An 18,134-nucleotide genomic window follows, 5' to 3' on the forward strand; every position below is an offset into this window, starting at 1 on the left:
ATACATATACACGCAGATAAAAGATGGCGAATAAGATAAAGATCACAGTGCGTGGTTGCATACCTCTTCGAGAAGTACTAGTAAAGACGTTGTACAAGATTTCACTGGAAATGCCACGTCGCTACAATGTAAAAATCTGTACAATACAAGCCGATAGGTAACAAAAAATTAAGAAATTTCGATTGCTAATGTGCTCATATTAATGATATCGTAACACTTGAGAACGCGTCTACCTTGAACACTACAGGAATTGAACAAGAACTACTATTAAGAGAGAATAAATGAGACTAGAGTACTTTCTTTTTCTCAATCAATAACAGATCGTCGTGAAAAGAATTTAGATGTCATTAATATGGGCAGAATAGTTATCAATTTCTTCAACTCTGGGTCCTGGTTGCTATCTGCATTTCTTTACAGCGTATTTCAGACCAAAGTTGAATAATAATGGCGACAACGCATCTCAAGATGATATACACTGTATAACAAAGATATGAATAAAAAGTACAATAAGTATCAAGAGTACAATTTTTATTATTATTATTATTATTATTATTTTTATGCCAGTGTAAGGTGTTATCGGTAGCTAATGAAGATTCTTTTAAAGATGTTTTTCTGCTATTTTTTTCGTAAATTTATGATGATTTACAAACGTAACTGCAATAACTTGTAATGTTATTAATTTCAACCCAGAAGACAGGCGTATATTTATGTCATTTTTAAAATTACGATTTATGATCTGAGGAAAAAACTCGACTGTAAGCCGCACCATGATATTTCAAGTCAAAATTTAGGAAAAATGTACGGCCTATATTCGCGCAAATACAGTACCACTTGTGAACTTTTTCATGCGAAATGATTTGTTTATTATAAAATTGTAAATTAAGTATTGTTAATAGAAGACGAAATCAATTGAACCGTTTGAGCAAATTATCCGAGATACCTCAATCCCCAAAAGTAAACTACCCCTTGAAAATTGTGATGAAAAATTCCTTGTACTATATTGTACCCTTCTTAATGGAACATTTATGAAATATGAACAAAAATGCCTGATCAGTTCTTTAAAAAATGCACCAGGAAAAACTTACACCCAGGGCCAAACTAAGTCTTCTGAATTTTTTCAAAGAAACTACTTATAAATATTATAGGAAATGGAAAATTAACAAAAATCGTTAGAGCAGTTTTCGACAAAATTGCATTTTTTAAACTTCTACCTTTAGTAAACAACCCTTTTTTGAGGTAGGAACAAAATTAGAAAACATTCAGAGGAAGCTTATAAAAACCAAGTTTAAAATTTGATCTCGATGGGATCAATTCTATGGCCTCTAGGTGAGAGCACATCAGGACCAACGGTCGAACACAACATCATATATATGCAGGAGCTATGAAACTTTAAATCCACTGAAATCTGGAATTAGATGACTTTCACGATCAATGCACTTTCAAGTTACAATAGGAAAGAATGAAATAAAACAGAACTAAAATATTAAACTATCGTATATACATTCACTACATCACACAACGAACAAGAACTTTTTGAGATCTTTATTTACAGCTGATTTGAGAATTACACTATTGTATGGTGTACCTGTAAATCAGTTCTACAAACATTTAGAAAGTACAAATTTGAAACCCGAAATTATGTTTTCGACGTCGAAAATTATATATAAAAAGTTTCACTTACCGCCATAGCTTGCAAGTCATTTTCGTAACTTTGCCGCAATTTGGCACTTATCATGGTTTCTGCCTTGGACATATTCTCAATTGAACCTTTAACCGTTATTATCCTTTCTAAGTTAAAGCTGTTTATATCACTGATACTGTAAACAAGAGTAAACAATTGTTAGAACAGACATTCAAAACTTCTTATCCGCAACAATTTCATTATGCATCGTACTGATGATAAACAGTGATTATCGAAGATAAAAACCTCAGTATTCTATCCTTTATTTATATCTCAATCTCAATTCCCATTGCAACTCATAAATCTTTCTAAAATTTTATCTAAAACCGAAGACTTCCCTTCTACTTCATACCTTTACTATAAGAACTGTTCCCGTGGAACCCCCAGGTCTCCGCCAAATAGTACTCAGGCCCATACGTAAAATTTGTAATATACTCGAATCAGTGACTTTCCAATATCCTACAAAAATTTCACCAGAGGATAGTGCAATATTGCCAAACAAGAGTAGGGGACTCTTTACGTTATACTGCAAAGGTCCTTTTGCACCCGTCAATAATTAAGAGTTAACAAGTCTGCCATGAAAGAAAATCTGAGAAAGACAACGGGATCGGGATGCAGTGATAACAAGGGGTTAAAATCAGTAACGTAATGGGATACGCACGGAGAACGTGAACAGAAGGGGGAGGGAAAGGACGCATTTGCGTGCGAAGAAAAGGGAATTCGGTACTAAACTGTTACAACCTACCTCAATACTTTCTCAATCTACGAACAATTATATTCAAGACATTCTGAAGTGTTATCGGGATCAAGCTTACCCGAAGACCCTTCAAAGAGTAGTTAGCGTACATCTTTGCTGCAATCTTACTTATACAGTGAAACCTCTCTAAAGCGGACAGCCGTGGGGAATGAAAAATTGTCCGCTATAGAGAGGTGTCCGTCTTAAAGAGGTTTCAATATTTTCTTACGTAAATTAATAAACAAGGTAATATGCAATTAGAAAAAAATATTCTTGCATGAATCACGTATTTATGAATATTACCAAAATATTACTGTACCTGCATTATCTTGCGCGATCCAATTCGAGGAACAACATGGGAATAAGATGTTATAGTTCTCTGCACTTCACACTTATCGCTACTTAATACATTTTCGATGTCGCTTTAATTTATGAGTTAATTGCAGTCCAAAGACTTTTTGTTATATTATTTATATATATATGCGTACCCGTGGTCAAAATACCTAACAGTGGGCAATGTCAATTACTTTTGTTTCTGAAACAGGTTGGGTGGGAGTGGAATGCAAGCAAAGGATATAAGGGTGTTGTGAAACAGAGACCCCTCCTCTGGGTTGCTGAGTAGACAATTGAGTAGGCAAAATGTCACACCCACATGCTCTTCCTTGGTAACATACGTATGAATCACTAAAAGTGTATTTTTACTGCACTTTCCAACTTGTTACTAGAGAGTGTCCGCTTTAGAGAGGTTTGCCAATGTTTTTTCCTATTACATTGTTTGGGGATTACAAAATATGTCCGTTATGGGAGGTGTCCGCTTTATAGAGGTGTCCGTTAGTAGAGGTTTCACTGTACTTAGAGCTGGTGAAAGTGATAGTTACAATGGCAAAATTAACATATTGCACAGAATACTACTCAGTAACGATCTTGTCAACCAATTAAGTTTAAGAAAAAACAAAAATTACTGAAGAAGAGTAGTATATTCAATGAGTATGCACAACTAGTAAGATTTTTTGAAAGAATAAGCCACTCACCTTGAAACCGTAATTTTGGTATCTGTGTCATTCATTATTCGCTTTATTGTGTTTCCTCCTTTTCCGATTATTCGTCCGATCAGGTTATTGTGAGCAAGGATCTTTAACGTTATTTCTCTGAAAGAAAAAAGACAAGCATCTAACATTTCACTGAAAGAAAAATCTATCTTGAAACATTATTTCACTGAAGAAAAAATATTTTGAAACAACGACCCGACAGTTACAATACAAATAGATTAAACATCTCTAGCAAAAAATGTAAGTAATCTAAAATACAGTAAAAGCTCCTTATTCGCGCTTCCTTCATTCGCGGATTAAAAAAATGCGATCGAATTCCTATACTCGCGGCTAAAGACTTCCTTGTTCGTGGATCTAATCAGTACGTACATACACAATACACAAAAGATCCGCGAAAATCCTTCGTCTGACTGCGGAAAATGAAGAATGTGTGCAAATTCAAACTTTGACTGCAAACATAGCGGAAATTGCGAATGGAATAGGACGAGATGGGTTCGAACGGATAGAATCAAGTGACATTCAGGAAGTGCTTGAATCGCAAGATGAAGATTTGACTGAAACCGACTTGGAAGAAATGTTAAATTCACAGCCCATTGAAGAAGAGGTTTCAACAAGCACTGGAAACGTGACATTTAATTTGAAAAATCTTAGTGAAAAAGGTTTAAGAATGGCGAATGAGCTTTGTGATTTCTTTATGAAAATTGATCAGTCTATGGAACGAAGTCTTATTTCTAAGAGGCAAATTGCTAATGCCACTGCTGAATATGTCTGAATTGAAGGAGCTTTTAAAAACTGCCAAGCAAGAAAAAAAATACAAAATTCTTCAAACCATTGCCTAAGCCTGAAGATAATATGGTCAAAAACTTTAATTACAGTAATTTTTTTTAAATATATTTTTTATTTATTTATTTATTTATTTATTTATTTTGTCACCTAGGAACGTATCCCCTATAATCCCATGTAAATTACCATTCCGTATTCGCGGCATATTTATGGAACATATACCCCGCGAATAAAGAGCTTTTACTGTAGCACAATGCGTTGAAGTTTAGAGTTCCCATGTTCTTGTTAACGTACAATCACGTAACAACGTATATCAAATTTTACAACAGTCTTTAAAAAAATCTTTATAGATTAATTGTAATACCTGATAAAGACAATGTTTAGCAATATTTTCCAAAAAATTCCTTACTTTATTATCAGTTCTATTAGTTGTGTAGGTAAAAATTGAGAATATATTGTGATTTGAAAGTAACATTTGAAACCACATACGTAACATTTTGTTCAAGGACCTTTGCCATTTTGCCGGGAACATAACCTTCTAATAGAACTTATGTAGTTGCTACTTTAAAAAGAAGCTTCTCGCTTCGACCACGATCATCTTCGTACATGGTTGTTGGTTATTCATCACTTGTGATCAACCAATTCAAAAATGGCTCGAGTTAATTACGTTTCAGTATATTCGCAGTGCCTTCTTCAAATGATTTAACACTGCTTCGATTCAGGTCATTGACGATGTCATGACAGTACATACCGGTCTTGTTCAATTTTTGCCAGGATTCGGTGCCCACTGCAAGAAGCATCTTGGGACATCGAAATTTCCAGAACGAAAACCACTGAACAATCTTTTGCTGCTATTTTTCATAACGTTTCTTACCCATGAACAGCACTTGTGCTTTTACTGAAATACAATTGTAAAATGAAACGCAGTTTATGAAAAGTTAATATCTTCATTAATGTCTCATGTCTGATAAAAATTTCAATACTGTTTGCACATCTAGCTGCAACCTTCAACTGTCAGCTATCAAATGACATTATGTCTGATCTGTTGAGATATTTCGAACACTAACGCCATCTTGTGCGCGAAAGGTTAAGAAAAATTTTATGCCTAAAAAATTATTTTCCCGACGGTTTCTATGCCTTGAAAACCCTCTGTCGCATTTGCTCTGCAATTGATCCGCCTGCAGAGCTAATTTATGCTAACTTGTTCATTCGCAATTCTCAACCCAAAAGCATCTCTGATGACTTTCCCGAATACAAATTGATTTTTCTCTACCATCTCTATTTTACTTTCCGCCGCCTGTTCAGTATGTGCGCAATAATTTTTCCAATGTGAAAAAGAAAGTTAATGAGTCTGAAATCGCTGGACCTTGCTTTTGTTTTGTTGGGGTAATGTAAACGCATAAGTAAATCCTTTGGCCATTACTCAGGTAGATCTTGATAAGGCAGTACTTTCATTGTATGTCTCCTAATCCCTTGAGAAATTTGCTGGTATGTTGTCTCCAGTGGGCTTCCTCCTTCGTATGTCTTTCATGGCTTGTACTATTTCACTTTTCAATATACTAGCTCCTTTTTCATCATCTACCTCTTGCTTTGCCAACAGATGTTACCCATCTACAGACCCCCCCCAAAAAAAAAATCTAGGTATAAAATCACTGGCAACATTGGTGGAACTACTACCAGACACAAGGAAAACCCAAGAGGAAATGTTTCGTTAAGAATTATTCGTTCAGTATTAGGTATGTTCAAATGTCAGTCCTAAAATGTCTGCCTTACTTTCATGCCCCACTGTAAGTCAGTTCAAAACTTTCACTGAATATGAAAAGTAAAATGTTCTTCGCACACATTAACGAGTTTCTGCTCTAAATACTTGTGTTGTCAAGTTTTGAAGAAGCTGACACGGTGAGCTTTACATGTATAGATGTAATGTTATTCTTCCAGCTTTAAAATACATATACTGTGTCTAAAGAGCGACAAAATGTACAGCTTCTATACCGAAATTCAGACCAACTGTTTCATATTCCACTATGTGACGCTGAGTTTTACAAATGCTCTAATTACACTTTAATCAGGTAAAACACTGCCAAAAGATGGAAAAAGTACAGTAATTAGCAACTTCACCTTTTAAGGCTGCAAATAGAACAAACTGATTATAGGCTACATTACATCCTAAAATACTCACCCTTTATTTGTATTATTAGCTTCCTGCTGCATTACTTCTAATATTCGTTTACACGCATTACTGCAATTTTCTGGATTACCATAAATTGTAATAGCCTTTTCTAGGGAACCTACGTTGTCTTTTCGATGGACATCAACACTGGAAGAAAGAAAAAAAATAAAGTTTCAAAATCGATACATACGAAAAACTCATACAAAAGATTCAGATAGGAACAAAAGATTGTCTAGTGTCTTACCAAGACAGCAATAAGTTATAGATACTCCAGTTAACCTATTACATCGTTCTTTGGCATACAAACCTCAACAGGAAACTAGTCATATTACACGGCATCCATCATTCAAGCACGGAAGTATCAGAACAAGAAGTTCTCTAATAGTAAAGATATTTATAAATAACAGCATTATCAACAAAAGCTGTACTTATTTTTTCTCAGTTATAAATAAATTTTAAAAAATCACGGAACTATTATCAAAACTTAGTTGTTGATGTGAATGATAAATTCAATTTTCTATTGCTTATTGATTTCTCGTAAGTATCTACAAAGGCAGCACTTCGAGAGAAGTCTTAATATTGATTTTGTGAATGTAAGAATTTTAAAACAGGAAAAACTAGAGGGCAGCTTTTATTTACAATACTCAGTTCTTTGTACAGTCTATTACAAAACAGTCGTGTATAGTCAAATTATCGTTACGCATACCTTCCCATGATAGCTATATTCCCAGGGATATAATAGTAAAATTTTACGTCTTCTAAGGATCGCTCTTCGAATATTCGTACTTTATTCAATGTTACGGAAATGCCGGTAGTTGAGTTCTACGAATGTCTCCTGGTGCTGAGGATCTCATGTTTCGAAATGAACTATAAATATTTTTATTACTACCTTAAGCATGGATGCCATGTGCTTAAGTTTTTAAAAAGCCGCTGAAAAAGTTCCTACTGAAATATTCGGTAATAATTATGACTGACTTATAAAAGTTGATATATCCTAATTTAATATGCAAACTTGGAACCAAAAAAAAAAAAAATGAAGTCGTACAGAGCGTTTATCTACCGCTTAGTTCAGACCACCCACACATTTTTACTCTTGAGGTTGACGTGAGAGGAAGAGAACGCGAACTATTTAATTGCTCATTTTCGACTAGTTAAAAAATAAATAAAATTTTAAAAAACGCGACCGAGCACGAGACCAGATTATTAAATGGTGAGCAAGTTGCGCAAACACTACAGTGGTTAAGAGTTCTGACGGGTTATCTGAAAACCTCAGGAATGAAAATTGAGAAAGAGTACACTAAGTAACTTAAGACACCTGACCCGTTCAAGCTCAGTTGTACATTTTCATTCAATTTCTTTGTAATTAGGGAGTAAGATTATTTTCTCCGTTCCTCTTTACTTGTAAGGTTACATTTCTCATACAATGTTTCAGGTTTGTGGATTAAATAATTATTTCATACGGCTTATTTCTAAGCGATTCAAATTTTCTATAGTAAACCCGTATTTAACAGGGCGAGATTTTAATTACATTGAAGTTGCACCAGCCGATCGTGACGTAATGTCACATGGTTTTAGTCCACTTTACACGATTTTATTGATATAGCGATTTACTTAAGCTACAAAACAACTGAGCGAGCGCACCGAGAGAGGGGGGGAGGGGGTTAGAAGCCTTGTAGGGCTCGTTTTACTCCACCTTTATCACAATTCACAGGAAAAAAAAACCTTCCTTTCACGGCCAACACGCCGCCCTGATTATACGACGTGACATTATGTCACGTTCGGATGATGCATCTTTAATGTCAATTTATCTCACCCGTATTTCAATATGGGAATTACGATCTTCATAGCCAAAATATTTCTTTTTCATTTGGGTTCCGGTTTGATAGCCGGCAGGAGTACATGTGATCTGATTTTACGTAACCTTTGTGTCTGTACACAGTCTAGGTCCTATCAAAGCACCCTCTTTTTACTGTATTTCTAATTTGAGAGTTGATCAACTGAAACCCTTTTGTTAATCATAACTGCAATGAAAGGATTGTAGTTGTAATGGTATATCACGGCATATGCCCTTGTTCATGTACGATAGAAATTTCTTCATGTTTGTTACTGAAGGAATAACAGTTGAAAGACTGCGTTTTGGTTCTAAACAAGACCCCGTACTGTTATGCAATTTTTCACTTCTGAAGTATCAACCAGTTGAAATGTTTCGCCGGTTGAAAAACAATTAAGGTGAAGCATGCGTATCGAAAGCTAGTTGAAGGCATTGGTAGATTGGTCACAATGGAGACAAATGTGAACGCTCATGATTTCGTTTGAAGCACAAATGCCATTATATTGTGTATCAAGGTAGTTAAATACCGTTAGTTCTTTCGTAGGTACTGTTTACAAACTGGTTTCAGTACAGATTGTACAGAATGAAAGTAGTTATTAGGTAATTTACAATGTTCGCTTTCCAATCTTCAATTTCATTCAAAATTTCTTGTGTCTTTGGTAAACATTCCCGAATAGTAGCAAAAATACAAGGACACAAATTGTAAAACCACCATTAAAACCTGAAACTAAATCTAGTTAAAAGAATGCAGAAGTGAAGTGTTACTAATTGAAACGTGCACTAACCCTTCAACATTTTAATATTGTGCACTATGAACTAACTACTTGCTTTCAAGTATCTTTTCTCCTATTGAGAAAATTAGATACTATCGATTTCTGCAGTTCGGTATTCTAATTTCTTTCACCTCATTAATTATAGGTTAATTTTCCCTTTTATACCTGTAGAAATCAGAATATTAAAAAAAAATTCTTAAAATATTCGTTCATTCTCATGTGAATATTGCTTTGATATATCTACCTACTAGTGTTAAGAAAATTATTTTTCGTCAGTCCAGGATAAAAGGGACACTAGCCCATGTTTTGTTCCTACTAAAGCAAGCCTGCCTTCATAACCTCTTCAATCCTCACCACACTATGTTACTTTTCCTTATTGTAAACATGCATATTTCTTTGTGTAGTGTTTTTTTAATTAGAAAACAACATTACGTAAGATGTACACAAGAATTTTTTTTTTTTTCGAGAGTTTTCAGAATATTTGTGTACTAGGTACTTCCGAAAATATTGAAATATCCAGAAAATACAGTTGTTTGTCTCTTCCATGCTAAATTTTCAGTTCAGATGAGCAGTATTAAGGTTTGTCTTGTGACAATGTAAATTGTTCAAAATCTCAAGAAAGACTGGTTAACACATCCCAATATCTAGAAAAAAATGAAACTTCTTTACTTAAATTATGAGATGAGTACTCTTCTCTTAGCGGGGGGGGGGGGATGTCCATTTATTTTTGGCAAATCTTATATAAATATACACTCCACTGAAAATTGATACTATGATATTGTCCTGACAGCTCGCTGTGCGCACGTGCTGCTCAATGCTGTGTTGCCAGCTATTGCGTCGAGTACTGAAACACGAAATTATTCACTGCAAGTAAATCTTAGTTTTATAAAATTAAATGACACAAGATAACTAAAACGAATGCTCTCAATAACCAACAGGTCCACTACTCAAGTTGGCATTTGATTAATATAATGTTCATTTGTTAATATTCAAATTGGCAACGTGCTAAAAGGGTGGGATGTTTACCATTACACAGCCAGAGAAATGAGCCACTGAAATGAACGTAGTGTTGCCATATAAAATGTTCTTTTTGCCTGATTGTTATGGGACCATGCATTAAGAAGAAAAAAAAAAAAAAAACTGTCGGAAAGGGCAAGTATCAAATGAAGTATAAACTCGTTACTTAAAGATCTCAAATTCAAATTTGAAATGCTGGTAGATTTCCAATAAGCTTAATATGCGTCCTTGGGCACGCATTTGGTTCTTGAGTTACTATCAAATTTGGGGTTTGAAGTGAAGTAAGTCCAAACGCAAACTTCGACGGCAAATAACTTTAGAACCAAAGATCTGCACAACATAATATTGCATGTGAACATATATGAAACTCGTGAACTTTAACCAAAATTTCTTAATCCAAATCCAAACTAGTACGAACGTTTGCTAATGGATGATATAGGATACATATTTATAAATTAAACGCTCCTATGATATGAATGGTTTCAACCTTACGTGAATAGCAAATATTCGGAGTGGTTGCTAGTCAAGGCAAATATGCTTGAATTTGAAATGCTGTACTGTAAACTTGGCAACTTATCAAACTATATCATATACAGATACAAAGTTAGTATTTCATTAGAGAACAAGTGGACTGTATACCATAGTATTTAATGTATGTACTAAGCTGCACGAGGTCTGTTACTATATCAAATATGGCCCGAGGTTGGATTGGTATCGTCGATAGCATACCACGTATATTTCACTAAGTCGAATCGAACCTTTGACAGCCAGTAACTCAGGAACCAAAGCCGTGAATACAAATATTTCATGTATGCACTAAGCTCAGGAAATTTTACATCTCAATTTTGGTCAACATCAGATCAGTTCCATCGATAGTGTAAGAAATACTGTTCCGATTTAATACAGGGCGAAAAAATCGAAAACGGAAGAAATCTTAATTTTCATTCCACCATACCCCCTACAGGTGACTGGACTGCGGTTTCATTCCAGGTTCAGCTCCGTCCTTACTAAATCTGGTTTGTTTATACTTGCCTCGATGAAAATGTGATGCAACGAGAAAGAGAAGTGACGTACCAGAAGGTGGGGGGGGGTCAACAGCAAACAACTGCAGGACAAAATGAATGATTGTCCTTTCAATCTGGGTTGACCGAAAACAGAAGTTCGGAAGAAAAGTTAATCAAATACAAGTGGTTTTCCAGGCCTTGCCGATTACAAGGATGTATAAGAATTGCGTTACCAAGTAAGGCAAATTTGTGGATATAACAACCCAATATAGTCGGTGAGGGAAGAGATTACGAATTTGAAGAATAAAGGGAATCCGGAAACAAGAGAATCAACATACTAAATAAGAAAAACCAGATATACTTTTTGAATAATTTTATTAAGACCCAAATCAAAATTTGAACCAAGGGATTAGCTGTAGCTTTTTCCTTTCGACATTATATTCGAACGAAATTGGAAAATAACTGAGGTTAACACTAAGTGTACACTGACCAAGAGTTCAAAATTAATTTTTCAAACTTTAGTAACATTCTTTGCATCCTTGGTTTTTGAGTTACCTTATGCTTTCCTGCACCAGTTTTGCTATTTCACAAGATTTAGCAAATATGAACAAAAATTTTATCACCGACCCGAAGCTCATTTTTTTCGAATTTAAAAGGATATTGGAAAAGACAGACTTAATTTCAAACTTTGTTCCTTTTATACACGAGGGCTGGTTAATAATCTCGAAGGTTCCTTCATCAGTTTGGTATTTCGTGCAGTTGTGTTGGTAGCCTTCAGATTTTTACGGCCGTATATGGTCGAGAAGCAGGACTTTTGTTCACGTGATAACACGCTTGAAGACTTTTTCTCCCTAACTTTCGGGACATTTTTACATTACCACCTACGCATTGTGGCAAATGAACACTGATTGGTCAATGACTTATGAAAAAAGCTAACATATAAGCCATGTTTCGGCAAGGGGGACTCCAGTCGTGTCAACGTCGAGTAGGACGTACGACCCCTTGAGCTTGCCACCCTTAAATGCCAAACGGGGTGTGCTATTTGAGTTGCGCACTTGCATTACCGAAAGTCTGCTCCCCTCACTCCTTTTGGGTTGAGCGTAAAAAATGATTTCGTAACTCAATAACGGCGAGCTATAGTGAAACATCTTATTACTAGTGAAGTTCTCAACAAGTGAGCATCAGATCGTCAAAATCATAAAACAATTACGCCAGTGTGGATAACGATTAAGCATCGCCAATAAGAAGATTAAGGCGGACCTTTTGGGCTTAACTGACGCAGCTCCAAGCTCATTTCGGCTCCAGTACAGGAACTTTCGTGGTTCTTTTAATTTGTGTACTTCATATTCAGTAACTATTTTTTCAGTTCAATTAGGTTTTTTCATTCATATTGTACGATTTTTTTTTTTTGGTTACTCGTTGATATTCGTGCTTAAACTAATCATCTACACACTTTATTTTTATGGTACTTATGTTTTGACCAACCGCTTTTACCCAGCTTCGGTTAGAGACAAAGTAAAAGTGCGGATGGAATTGTGATTTGCCGTAGTAAAGCTGGGATGAATGCAAATGAATTACATAACAAAGAAGAGGGAAAGCGAGCGTTATGCTTAAATTTATAAAATTTTAACAACGGCAAAAACACGATTACAATTTGAGTGAAATTGAAAATTGGTAGGTATTGCAGGTTTCGAAGGTGTGAACACACATCCCCGATAACAATTTGAATTACTTTACGTACAAAGCAAGTAGTTTCATTACAATGGAACTATTAACTCGCAATTCAGGACTTCCTTGAAGCTGAGTATTCTTCCAGTATGATACCTTATGAAAAATTTGTCCCAAGTCTGATTCCACGTGTGATGATAAATATTAAAATCATACCAGGATCATATAATTTTCTTCCCAAAATCGTTCGAGCGAATACTTTTGGTGTCATGAAGCTGAAGAAATAAGTCAGAATCCTTTATATATTTGATACAGGAACATTGATGTAACCTAATGAGTAACTAGATCCGTATCTACAATACTATCCCCTCCTTACGAAATTTTCGCATTAGCCATTACATGCAAAATTTTCCGTGATAAGAGGATATGCTTATTCCGGAATTGTACTGAATGCCACTTCAGAGATTTTACACTGAGCACTGTGCACATATACTATATATTGTAGTCAACTCAAACTATCCCTCTCCCCTTAAATACATATTTTCAGTATTTCTGGTTTAGCTACACCATTACGTTACGTAGGCAGATTAGAGTGTCTTCCGGTAGAACGAAAAAATGAACTAGTTTCCCACTGTGTAACGACTACTATCATTAGGTATTCACATTATCCGACAGGATATACGGAATTTCCAGTATCAACCGGTAACATGCCATTTCACTCTAATGTTCATTCAATGGGGATGCTTCTTATTTCCTTCGCTGACTATACAGAAACAAAATAATGAACCACTCAGTATGGCGGTAGTCAGCATGCTGAATTTTGGGTAACTACCTCAGCAGAGGGAGCCCGCCATAAGGGTAATCATCATACGTGGTAATTTTAGTGATCGAGCAATTAATAATTAAAGTCTCTGTATTTAGTGCACATAAAACAAGAAAAAATAGTCTTCTATTCAGTTCTTTTCTTAATGAAGAAATAACATCATGATCTTACGTTACTTACCGTGCTCTAGTTTGTTGAGTGATTTGACGGATTGTGCTTCCCTGCCGACCAATTATGGCACCAACCATATCACTCTGCACCAAAATCCTGTTAAAAAGCAAATACACAGATTATGCACAGCGTTCTTTCCCTGACACAAACATCTATCATATTGTCAAATTATTCCTGTTTTGGTTACACTCCTATATGTTTGCGTACTCAAAATATAGTAGTATCATCTCAATACTATACTGAGCTCCCTCCTGACTAAGAGGTTAGCGTACACGCCTTTGGCTTCAGAGACCAGGGCTCGATTCCTTGCAGAAGCTCATGTGGTTCGGATCCAACGTTAAGCTGTAGGTCCATCTCAGCCTCTGCCGAAAGAGACGCTAAACTCAAACATCTTAATATTCCCCCAACATCTTTCCAATCAGATTACTCGCCTAATGTGTTACTTTCAATTTTTGTTCTTTCCTATATTTCGAATGAATCACGACATTCTTCGGGAGCACACAAGTTTCTTACAGTGTCTTGTGTCTTAACAGTGGTAATTCAACGTTTATCGTAATTTTTATCCATATTTCTAGTCACCTATAGTTCCTAATACTAGAGGTAATTCTTATTCTCTAGATTTAACACTATACGTATATAGCCCTAGTGAGTAATCTGCGTTAAATTTTGAGTTAAGAATGAGGCGATAAATAATCAGATTTAACTAGTTTTTGCAAATAAAAATGTGATTTGAGTCAGCATTCATGTAATATTTTAATCCAAAAAATTATAAGTAACTGAACTCTTTTACTGAGACTTGTTATTGTGATGTATCAACCTTACTTCAAAATTCTGTAATAATACACTAATACAATTCCTTTCTATCAGATAAATACTAAATTATATCAATACCACAAATTTCAAGCCTAAGAAAAGAATGATGATATTTTACTATGAACTTCATCCAGTTGTTATACTATACTTTTCGAAAAAGGAGATTACAGAAACCTCTCATCTCAGATTTTCTTACAAATTGAGTCTTACGAGAACACAAATGTCGTATGTCCAGTTCTCTCAATCTTTCAGGAGACTGTTTCGAAGTTTCAAAATACTGGCAAAAATTAGGATCGTGACTGAAATAGTTGAGCATTGGGGATTAAGTTAAACATGTTATAGGCTTTTTGATGCATGCTAGCATATCAAGCTATCGAAACAGCTGACGATGTCAACAGAGAAAAATTGGACATGACATTGTGCTTTCAAGACTCAATATTAGTCTCAACAACGTGACACAAATTTAATCTATTGACTTCTGAACATACATATTTCCACAATATATACACAAATTCTGCACGAACAACTGTACCACTCAGTATGGCGGTAATCAGCACTGTGAATTTTGGGTAACTACCTCAGCAGAGGGAGCCCGCCAAAAGGAATATCATCACTTGTGGTAATTCTGGAATTAATGAATTAAGTAGACTAAGTCATTGTTTTAGGTCTTGATCGCCATTCTGAGGTAATAATCGTACTCTACGCTTACAGTATAATTCACATGTAAACTAAAAATTTTCGCACCCCAAAATAAATAGAAATTAAGACATTCATGTATACTTAACAGCTCTAACTACTTACCGCAGAGGAAAGTCAGTCTGGCGGGAGGTGCCGGGGATCCCTGAGAAAGGCATGCCTGTTCTAGATCCACGAGTTCTATTTCGTCTGTCCATTGCAAATTCTACTTTTAAGGAACTGCCTTCGAATTCATAACCATTTAGTTGATTTACAGCCCTGAAACGGCAATATTATTACATTAATTTCAAACGGTTGGATGTAAGAACTCGATGTGAACATATATCACTTATGTACTTTAAGCTATTAAAAATAATTAGGTCTGGCTTTAAAGTTGAGGTAAATTTGTTTGGATATCAGATCACTGTAAGAATGAGTGTAAGGGTCAATAAACTACAAAACTATTTGATGCATTTTCTAATATTGCGCGCACGCATTACGTAATGTTTTGCCTGTCAAAGAATTCGAATGGTCATACTTTATTGGAAATCCTAACACAAAAATTACCTTAGACAAATTTTATATAAAATAATAGACAAAATTAGTAGAATAGAGTCATGTTTCCAAATTTAGCAGTTCTCACAAATCCTATATTCTATTCAGTTAGTATTTTTACAGTCAATATACAGTCCATAGCCAAACGTACACTACAGTCGTAAGTAAGAATCAGTATCTAATATGTTCATTTGCAGCTTTTAAAAAAAGTATACAACACTGATATAAAAAAGGGGACCTTACTACTTTGTAAGGTTGAGATATTGAAGTCCAGCCAACCTGGGAATTGGGATTACAAAGAACCAAATAGAAGACATTGTATAACAATAGTAATGATGATAAATTAACTTCTAAATCAGAACATGGTACTTAGGAGTTCGAGTGCAAACTGCATACAGCGAAGTCTTTTCCACCCTTCTGTGACATTAAAAAACAACAAGAAAGAAAAAAAAAAGCACAACATCGCAGGAAAGTGATAAATTCAGAGCACATGCTATGTCAAAGAATCATTCAATTTAGGAGATGTCAACATTGAAGAAATATGCAAACACAAACACTAGTTAAAATACAAAGTCATGTTAATACTCGTTGTAGGGCCGTCGGTAGTAGATAAATTGGGCCTCGTTAATTAGTGAATATGAATGTACAGGATAGAAAAGATACGAAGCAAATGCTATGACAAGAATAAAATCAACAACAGAGATAAGCAGTGGATGAAAGGATAAATTTAAATGGGAAATAGCACTAAAAAAAACAGTCAAGACCTGGCCATGATGCAGGAAGAAAACTCAGAATCATCTGGGCATGAAGAAAAGAAGGTACACCTGCAGGCAGTCCAAGGCTTGTTTCGAACTTAACGTGCATGTAAGAACTGGTATCTCTAACAACGAAAACTGAACGATAACAGCTGCTAGCAAGAATAAATCTACTCCATACAGGTGTCAACGGGGGGAACGAGCCGGTCAATTAAATTTCGATAACACCTACGTACTAGGCCTATCCATGAAGAAAAATCCCCTGCCCAATTCATAAAGAGAAAGATGGGAAGGATGCAATAGATGAGTCATAATTTAAAGTGCAAGGTTCCAAACAATACGTCTGGAGGTACAAAATATTAGTCAATGTATATTTTCATGTAAATACGTTTCCATACCCGTCTGACCTATTTGCTCGTGCAACTCTTGCAATGATATATTTATATAAGCCAATGCAAAATATTACCGTATGTAGCTCGTGAGAATTTGGAAACTACAGGAAATACCGGACGTACTGGCGGAAATAAGTAATGCCTCAGTCACCCAATTGGAGACTGTACAACATACCACTGAAAAAGTTCATACTCACTGCACACAAGATACACTTAACCCTTTGGAGATCTTGGCTTTTTGGGCAATTTTTGAGACTTTCAGTCAAGCAGCTACTGCATCGTCACTATTTATCCTAGGATCATGGTTCATACCTCATTCTCTTCAGAATAGAGCTGGCTTTCGAATGGTACCACTTGCATGCTCATACCATATACCAGAAGCGCGAAAAAAAATTGTCAAAGTGAAAATTTCGGAGAGAAAAAAAAATTTTCTCGAACTTTGGCCCCCCATGGACCCCCCCCCTGTGTGATCGTAGCCATCTAAAAAAAATCTGATAAATAGTACTTGGTATACTGAATGTGTGTGCCAAATTTCAAGTTTCTATCTTGAATAGTAAGGGAGGGAGAATTTTTATCAAAAATTCCCACAATGCCCCAAATCACCATAAAACACTATGATCTCAGGGAAAAAAATTCCTGAGACATCCCTAATTACCCTAGGACTATAATCCGTCAATCATTCTCTTCAGAATAGAACTGTCTTTCAGGCGGTACCATTCACATGTCTCCATCATGTATCTAAGGCGGGAAATTCGTGGAAAAAGGGATTTTTTGGGGCAAAATTTCCCTTTTCTAAACTTTTGCCCCTCTGGACCCCCCCTGTTTTTACGCAAAAATCGGAAAAAAACTTCAGGTAAATACTACTCGGTGGACTGAATGTTTGTGCAAAATTTCAATCTTCTACGTGAAAAATAGGCCCCGCCAGAAAAAATTTCCCTACCATGCCCCACTTTTACCCTATACAGAAGTATATTTGGATAAAAATTCACTGAGACGGCCCTAATTACCCTAGAATAATAATTCGACCGTCGTTCTCTTCAGAATGGAACGGCCTTTCAGACGGTATGACTCACGTGGTCCTATCATGTATGTGAGGCGGGAAAATGACAAACGGGATTTTTGGGGTAAAAATATCCCTTTTTTACCCTTTTGCCCCTCTGGTTCCCCCCCCCCCTGTTTTAGCACTGACATCAAAACAAAAAACCTGGTAAATACCACTCGGTGGACTGAATGTTTGT

General features: G+C 35.6%; 1 protein-coding gene across 5 annotated transcripts in view; it reads right to left on the minus strand.

Moving 5' to 3' along the window:
• The window catches only part of Imp (IGF-II mRNA-binding protein), a 327,619-nt gene that overhangs the window by 35,125 nt on the left and 274,360 nt on the right, over window positions 1-18,134 (minus strand). For all 5 annotated transcript variants that reach the window (XM_081737327.1, XM_081737324.1, XM_081737325.1 and 2 more), the window contains 5 exons: window positions 15,321-15,473; window positions 13,716-13,802; window positions 6,429-6,566; window positions 3,449-3,565; window positions 1,682-1,817 (listed from right to left, as the gene is read on the minus strand). In XM_081737327.1, the coding sequence (XP_081593453.1) occupies window positions 1,682-1,817; window positions 3,449-3,565; window positions 6,429-6,566; window positions 13,716-13,802; window positions 15,321-15,473 (631 nt within the window). The remainder of the gene's footprint in view (window positions 1-1,681; window positions 1,818-3,448; window positions 3,566-6,428; window positions 6,567-13,715; window positions 13,803-15,320; window positions 15,474-18,134) is intronic.

Source organism: Thermobia domestica, chromosome 13, assembly GCF_964235325.1.
Source record: "Thermobia domestica chromosome 13, izTheDome1.hap1.1, whole genome shotgun sequence".
Taxonomy (NCBI): domain Eukaryota; kingdom Metazoa; phylum Arthropoda; class Insecta; order Zygentoma; family Lepismatidae; genus Thermobia; species Thermobia domestica.